The sequence below is a fragment of the Eulemur rufifrons genome, chromosome 7 (assembly GCF_041146395.1).
Source record: "Eulemur rufifrons isolate Redbay chromosome 7, OSU_ERuf_1, whole genome shotgun sequence".
Taxonomy (NCBI): domain Eukaryota; kingdom Metazoa; phylum Chordata; class Mammalia; order Primates; family Lemuridae; genus Eulemur; species Eulemur rufifrons.
This window is the reverse complement of record NC_090989.1, coordinates 108,597,686-108,606,506: the sequence shown is the minus strand read 5'-3', so window position 1 is coordinate 108,606,506 and position 8,821 is coordinate 108,597,686. Positions and strand designations below refer to the sequence as shown.

The window sequence follows — 8,821 nt, the reverse complement described above, 5'->3', positions numbered from 1 at the left end:
ATTTCAAATAAAGTGGAAACCAGAATTCTGTGGACATTGAGAATGCTGAAGGCCAGGCATGTGAGCCAAAACATTGTTTGCCTACAGAATTTTCTCTTTCATTGTCTGCCAGAAGGGTTATATAAGCTTCTCTTCGGTACCACCCAAAACCCTCCGTAAAAGGAACACAGACAAATAATGAAAAGACAAAGCCGCAAAGTGGAAATTCAATTGTATTTATTTTTCTTATACAGAATCAGAGAAGTAAAAACCAGTACCAAACTCTAGGTAAAATGGTTTGATCTGATTGATTTGGCTGCATACTTTCTGTACGCATAACATTCTAAATTAAAAATAAACAGACATATTTCATATTACAAAATGTAGAAGTAAATTTTTTTAAAAAGTTAAAGTACTAGCACATAAATGATGTAGTGTGTTAGGGAAACGGTCTCCGTCAATCACCCATTTTCCCAATTAAATTAATCTACAATTTCCTTTTTTTTTTAACAGCTTATTTTTTTTTCAGAAAAGTTGTACTTTCAGAATTTACTTTCTAATTATGTCATAAGAACACAGCTTGCAACCCTTTTCTCACTCCAGATCATCTTCTTCTGCAGAGAGATTTTCTGTCGAGTTGGGGTCAACAGCACCCTTCGCACACTAAATGCTTTACTGCTTTACCTGCTTCCCATATACTGTATGATCAGTGAAAGACATGGCATTTCACATCCTAAATACTATGGTGAAACACTGTCTAACAATTACTTAGATTTAATAGAATTACAATTACGCTTTGACAATGTATTTACTTCAAGAAAATGTATTTTATCAAGAGAAAAAAACACTTTGAAAGAAAGATCTCTGAAATTATTTTTCAATTTCATTTTTTAAAATGCCTTTTCTATTTAAAAAATTTTGGGATGAAATGGTGAGATTTATTGATTGATTTAGAACTAAAAAGACCAGATATCCTGGCAGTTGTTTTATAATAAGAAATATAGTATAAATAGCACCTTATCATGAATTCTGCAGGGGTTTTAACACTTACAATAGTAGGAAATAGCCATTAAAAAATTGCTCTAACTTTAGATTTCTAGCTTTAGTGTTTTTTGTTTTTTTTTTAACAAAGGTTATATTTTATGGCCTTAAAAACAACAACAACAAAATTAAATCTGGCTTTATCTATTAGTAAACACATAGTCGGGGTCTATATTTTTTTCTGGAAAAATATTTATTATATTTATTAATAAATGTTCCAACTAATTTTGCTAAAAAATTCCTCTAGTATTTTCTAATGCCACAAGCTTACTAGAAAATTACTTCTAAAAATTGATAATATAAATCATCAATGATTTAACTACTTAAAAAAAAGAGGGGTATCTGTTTCTTTTACATGGAGTAACCTGAAAATGAGTCTATAAAAATATTTTTAAAAAATACAGTAACACTGCTGAGTTTTGTTAGGTCCCTTGTTTTTTATTTTTCTTAGCAAGAATGTACAACTCTTTTTGCAATTTTTTGCTAACAAAAGAGAAAAATAGTGCTCTCTTCAATTTAGTAGCAATAAAAACATCTACCCTCATCTCTCTCAGAGTGCATAGGGAGAGTGAAAGGAATTAGGGGAACATAAACCATGCGTCCTACAGGAAAAAAAAAATCACTTCATAGTGTCGGGAGGCAACAGCAGGTTTATGTTCTCATCTGCCTATGTGCTCAGCATGAGTGTGGGCGGGGCAGCACTAGCCCTGCCCTCCCCTTCCTGCATAAAGTGCACCAAAACCTTCTTTTCTCCTACAACAGAGCCTTTTGGTATAAAGGTTGTAGCAGAAAATTGTTGCTTTGTTCTTTTGGGGCACCTCTCACATCTCCTGCTTGTCTTGCTTTTGGGATACTATATACTAGTCTATTTCCACTTCACAACTAGTATCCTTTCCACTATATTCCATAACTTTACTACTTCATCTCTGACCTTTTCACTTGCCTTCTTTCCAACATGATCAAATGTATTCTGTGCATCTATATTCCAATAGGTCAAAAGGAATCTTACTTAAGATCCTCAACCAAGAAGCCCCCCATGGAAATTGAAAGTTTCCTCTCAGAGACCTGAATTATTAATGTCTTTCAAAAAAGAGATTAAATTCATAGATTATAAATAATATCAGTTCAAGATATTAAACAGTTGAGGACTTCATTGGCAATGCACACAGATTGCTTGCCAGGTGAACATGATGCTCTCTCAGTCCTCAGAAGCTAATAAAAAAATGTTTTTGGTTACATAAGAGGTATTGAATACATATTTCATGCCTTTTAATACCAACTGCGGCAACAGGGTTAGGATAACATACTTAGGAATCAATTTAACTGAATTCAGAAACATATGTCTCCACCTTACGCCCTCAGAGGGCATTTTTTTTACACGTCAGTCAGAGATCTGCTTCATCCTGCAAACAGTTTCATAGATAGAATTGTTTTAAACACTTTAAATCTTGAAAGCAAAGCTGACAAGGCTTCAGAATTTTAAAAGCAACAGCTTATTGCGTGTGCCATCAGGTTGAAATCTCTGTTGTCCTGATATTTTCAGAATAGTTTCAAAAAACAAAAATACAGTTGCCACTGATTTATCAAAAACATTGGCTGCCCTTTGGCATCAGTTACAAAATTACAGTGCTTTATAAAATAAATGTCAAATTCCAAGCTGCAATTTTTAAAACTCCAAGTTGCAATTTTTAAAAAGTTTTGTTTGAACAAAACGCTCATAATTAGTACCAAACGGGTCTCTTTCACAAGATCTGTAGTGTGAAAACTGTGACTAATGCTGCTGCTCCCCTCTTGCTGGAAGGACTAAGTTGTCTAGATGCTATGCAGTAAAATGATGAAAGATAAACTACAATAGGACTGTGTATGCCTTTGTAAATACAGAGTACTAAGAGCCATCATAGCCAGCATGGATTCAAAACTACATCGTATTCCATACAGCAGAAATTTACTATCCATAAAGTGATTTTTAAAGCTCAAGTTAAATCGTTTTTAAAGCATTTTGTACTACTGTCATCAATACAGTTTTTGAAACTGTAAATCAGGTCTAATTTTGTGCACATTTCCTGGACCAAGCCACCTGTCAGAATTCACTGCCTGTGGTCAACTTTTTATGGTTTATAATCATTGATGTGTAAATTTCAACTTAACACCCATAAAGCTTGGCCATGGGGCAGCAGAGAAAAAAGAGAAAAGTATTCTGCGTAATCAATTCTGCAGACATAATTCTGCATATTCTGTCACAAGAATGCAGGCTTGCAGAAAATGAAAATAGAATATTTATTTACGTTTAACTTAAGTTACTGTCAATCCAAACAGGCAATGATTAAACTGCCAACATGAGAAGGAGGGAGCATGAGTCATGGAGGCAGAAAGGGGTGCACCTGCGGACTGGCTCTGCTCCACCGCTATTTCCAAGGGGCCCACGAAATGTAAGCTCATGGCTGAATCCCCATTACAACGGCAATGGTTACAGCCAGGTTAGAAACGGCTCGCTTTTGTTCAGAGCAGACTCTACATCATTGAAGAGGGGTATCAGATCTTCAGATTCCAAAGTTCCTAGGTCAACGTTTGTTCCCGGAAGACAGTCAAGGAAATCAGGGAAACGGGTCTGCTGGGGATTGATGTTCATGGGTGTTTGTCCTGCACTTTCTCCTACAACAGAATGAAAACAAACCATTTTAATTCCTTCTTTTAAGCTCTCGAAAGAGGGACAGTTCAATTGTTAACACACCCCTCATCTTCATGTGTTCAGCTACTACATTGTTGACCCTCATTAAGAAGAGGTGCAGAGATGCCAGGGGAGTCTCAAATAGCTTCTGCGTAAACATGGTCCAGTGCAAAAGGCCTGTGGACCTGACCTAAGATCCGCGCCTTCCCACGACAGGAGCATGAAGAGCTGTTTTCAAAAGAGAGGCCCTGCCTGTCATAAACACCTAATTACAGAGCTATAATCTATAGATTTCATTGACGCCTATCATCCTTTCTTACGCTCCAAGATAGTAGTGAGAAGTTTCTTGTAAACATGTTATTAAAAGCTGTCTTCATTAATGGCTTTAGGCATCATTTATAAAGTGGGTCCTCCCAGCTAAAGCACAAGCATCTCAGTCACCCCTCCCCTCCCCTGCCCTCCTGGCCTGATGCCCGGCCCCAGCCTCACCCCACTGTTGATCCCAAAGCACAAAATCCTGGTCACTTGGCAAGCAGTGGACCCAGGGCAGTGGGGGGGCCTCCAGCCACACACCCGAAAGGAACCAGGAGGTCCCGGGTGCTCCCCTCCTTCCAGGCCTTAGTTTGTGGGGGGGCCACAGATCTCTGGGACTGGGGGTCTTCTCCCTCCCCATCCTCTTGTCCTGGGCAGACCCTTAGCCACCCCTCCCTGCCTTTTCCTCGAGTGGGGCTTGCCCTTGTAGCTCCTCCGAGCCCCTGCGGCACTGGCTTGGGTGGCAGAGCCCACTTGTTTCAGGGACCCCAGGAGGTGCTCCTGGCTCCGGGGACTGTGTGTGTATATGAGTCTGGGGGGAGGGGGGCTGGGGATGGGGAGAGGGGCCGGGCTGGGGGTGCAGGAGAGTAAACTCCTCGCCAGGAGCTCCAAAGGTAAGGTTGTGTCTTACCCCGGAGCCCCCCCTAGCCCCCACTCCCACCCCCCACCTCCCTTGCCCTGCTGTTCCCCCCACCCCCAGGCCCCCAAGTGAGATTACACATTAACTACTGTAAGGAGAGGAGCAGTGTTGGCAACTGTGACCCATGAGAATACTAGTGATACTGATGAGGAGAATAAACTAAACGCCTTTGGAACAGAAATAAATAAATAATAAATGAAGGAGGGTCCTTCCCCCTCCTTCCACAATATGTACAGTCCACAGCATCTACCTTTTTCACAAGCATGTGGGTCACAACGCATATGAGCATATTAAGGTTTTAAGTCTTGCAGTAAAGAAATCTGTTTTATTTTGTTTAAGCCACTATTTCTTAAGCCATTTAATCACTTAATCCTATTTTGGCAGAATGTGTATCCTAATAGACCTGGAATTCTGCAGAACATAGTTGATAAAATGCTGTATTAGAGGAAAGTTAAGTGTCTGGGCTATGATGTAAAGAATATATGTTCTTTATGTGCAATAGTATGGGAGAAAATGCGCTACTGACTTTTATGTGACATTCAACCGAGCTTTTTAGCTATGTAACCTTAGACACACTTGTCTGACTCTCCATTTACCCATCTGGAAACTGGGATTATAGTACCTTCTTCACAAATTGGAGTAAAGTGCCATATTAGTGTCTGCAATACATCCAAGGTTGTAGGTATTGTCCACATATATAAAAATATAATAAATGTCTGTTGATTGTGCTGAGAGGTTAAAAAAAAAAAACCCTAGGAGCTCAACCACTATGAATTACACAATTATCTACTTATCTACAAAGTTCACAGAAAAATTCAACCTAAGTGTCCATCAACAGAGGATTAGATTAAAAAATATCTATATACACAATGGAATACTATTCAGCCATTAAAAAGAATGAATTCATGTCTTTTGCAACAACAGGGATGGAACTGGAGGCCATTATCTTAAGTGAAATAACTCAAACACAGAAAGACAAATACGCCATGTTCTCAGTTATAAGTGGGAGCTAAATAATGTGTACACACATGGGAGCAGAGTGTGGAATAATGGACAATAGAGACTCAGAGGGGTGGGGGCCTGAGTGGGGAGTGGCTGACAGGAGGTTGCTTGGTGGGTACAATGTTCCTTGCTTCGGTGATAGATGCACTGAAGGCCTTGACTTCACCACAGTGCAATATATCGGTATAGCAAAATTGCACTTGTACTCCATGAATATATACAAATTAAAAAACCTTTAATACTCAATATCAAAACAACTGGTTAATTCAAACAGCCTCAAACAAACAATTTTCTGAAGGGATAAAATCTAACTCAAAGGCTAAGAAGCATTGATAACTACAGGCAGCTTCCACCATAATATCATTTTTAAGAAACTTGTTATATTAGCTTTTGTGTCTTACAAGTGCAGTAGCCCTCCTGAAAAGTGTGCACAGAAGTTTCGCTGTTCTGAGCAAAACTGTAGAAAATTCATTTGAACCATCTGTGTTTTCCAAAGAGAAAAGTTACATCTTTACAAGTGATGAAGAAAACATAATCAAACTTGCATTTTGGTGATGGTGAAGCATAATGGCTTTTCTAGAAGTCATAAAATATTAAAGACTTGGACAATATTTTACAGAGTTTTCATTGCAAAGGGCAATAATTTGAAAAATAAAACCAAGTTCAACAACATGACCTCGATACCGTGTCACTGATCTTGAAAAACATCAAAATAGAAAAGAAAATCCAAAAATAACTTTTTTCTACCAATTAAAAAGAGAGTAACAGATGAAAATGAGGCTTTAAAAATTATGTTTGAAAAACTACATGATCTAAAGTTCTAGATGTCTTTTTTTTTCTATTTTCAGTTAGAATCATCCATCTCAATGATTTTAACTTTCGGATACTCAAGAATACATTTTTTAGCCAAACTAAATCTCTCTTTTAAAGAATTCCTCTTCTCCCTTCTCCTCAGGCGTGGAAAGCATGAGGAGACTAGTTAAACTTCTTCATTAAGGTTAACAATCCTAAAATAATCTCTTTGGAGCAACTCTGCAACCTCAGAGTAATCTTTCTGGTCTTTGCAGTTTTATCCACTTAAAAAGTGGGAGAGACAAAAACCAGGCAATTCTTCAAAGGGTGTGATTATTACAGAATATTCTGGAAGGGTGGATGACTTCCCAGCCTTTGCTCATGCTATTCTCTTTACTTTCTCCTGGAAGCAAGTCCAGCTGCTGTTCCCATGTGTGCTTTGCAAAGGGAGTGCTGGGCTGGCTCACGGCCATTCAGCATGTGGTCAGCGTGTGGTCAGCAAGCCTAACAGATCCTTTCTAGCCACACGAGCTCCATCCACCTCCCAGCTTCTCCTCGTCTTGTTACTGTATAATTACATTTCTCCCCTTGAGAGAGTTTATGCCCACTTCCTATAAAGTCTTCACAGAGATGACCCCAAACACAATGAGCTGGCGCTCACTTAGCCAGGCTAACTTGGCACCCTAACATTTATCAAATCCAATTTGTGCCTAACATCAGCCTCCTTAGGAGGAGAAGAGAACTTTGTGTCGGGCTCTGTGATATCATGACTTGCCACAATTCTATGATGTGAGCATATTACTCCCACTTTACGGATGAGAAATCTGAGGCCCACAGAGGTTACATAACTTGCCCAAAGTCACTGCCAAGAGTGGAGAAGCAAGGATTCCACTCAGGCTGTCTGTCTGCAAAGACTATGTTTTTTTCAGGACACCACTTAATTCCACAGTATGGCTTCCAAAAACACTCCCTATTTACTCACTGGAGGTCATTTGAAAAAGATGTAGAATAAAATCCATCCTTTTTTTTTTTTTTTTTTTTTTATGTCAAGCTTAGATTTAGTTCTCCTGAGGTTTTTTATTTAACTTTGCTTCTTATCCTTACTGACTTCCCAATGTTTAAAAGATGAAAGTAAACAATTGTTAAACATAGGAAGGAGCCACTTCATAAGGCTGTTCCAAAGAGAGCAAAATAAATCTCACACCAAAAACTAAAGATGAAAGGGAGGAGGAGGGTTGGGGAGGACACTGAAGCAATAAATTGAAGAACAGCAAAACAAACTGCTTGAACTATTCTTGTGTGACTCCTCACAAGACAGTCTGTGCAATCCTCTCAATGCAAAGATGACGACTTAAAATAAGACCCCAGAGGAGCCACTCCAACACACTGCACTTGTAAGCTGCCCGGCTACGCGTTTGACTCTTGGTCCTACCAAAAATTTAGATTCCCAGCATCAAAAGGAGTCATTTAGGAGCAGGGAGTCCATGGGCAGTATGGACAAATGTTTTGAGGAAAGCCATTTTTTAATTTTTATTTTTGAGATGGGGTCTTGCTCTATTGCTTGAGCTAAAGTGCAGGGGTGTCATCATAGCTCACTGCAACCTCTAACTCCTGGGCCCAAGTGATTCTCCTGCCTCAGCCTCCTGAGTAGCTGGGTCTACATTACCACCAACCCTGGCTAATTTTTCTATTTTTGGTAGAGATGGGGGTCTTGCTCTTGCTCAGGCTGGTCTTGAACTCCTGGCCTCCAGTGATCCTCCTGCCTCGGCCTCCCAAAGCACCAGCATGAGCCACTGTGCCCAGTCAGACAGCAATTTTTTATTTTCATCACAGAACAGTAACTTTTCTATTGTCAATGATGATGGAGGAGAAACTTACATGAATAGCTCCCAACAGTGGACACCTCAACTGTCATTTATTTTTAGTTCTAGAATATCTTCTAGGAATTTATGACTCTCATAGTTAAGTCTAGATAAGGCTAATAAGATTAAATTCAATTTTTGCAATTGGAGTTCTCATTCCTTGACAGCAGGAGAAAAAGAGAAATAATGAGAGAAGTATGCTGAGGCCTGGCCTGAAGCATGCCCAGGCTGGGGACTAGGTAGAAGTCTCTCTGACTCTCTTTTTAATTGGTGAGGGAGGATATCATTACCATTATGGGACTTGGAGCTGACAATTTAGAATCTTCGGAGTTCCTCACCTTTCCAAATGCCCACTGCCAACTGCTTCCCAAATGCAGTGAATGATATGAAAATAATTTGCATGCTGGTGAAACTATAAACCAGCATCACTTCCCAAGAGAAAGAGTGGCCCACACATTACAACTGAAAACTAGAAGAGCGCAAATATCCCACTGTGGAAGAGTGGCAAAGCAGACAGTGGTATCT

At 39.4% G+C, this 8,821-nt stretch overlaps 1 protein-coding gene across 1 annotated transcript in view; it reads right to left on the bottom strand.

The window, feature by feature from the left end:
• Positions 1–1,391: 1,391 nt before the first annotated feature.
• The window catches only part of WWTR1 (WW domain containing transcription regulator 1), a 127,693-nt gene continuing 120,263 nt past the window's right edge, over positions 1,392–8,821 (bottom strand). Inside the window, exon 7 of the mRNA XM_069473107.1 lies at positions 1,392–3,672. Coding sequence (XP_069329208.1) covers positions 3,488–3,672 — 185 coding nt within the window. The 3' untranslated portion in view covers positions 1,392–3,487. The remainder of the gene's footprint in view (positions 3,673–8,821) is intronic.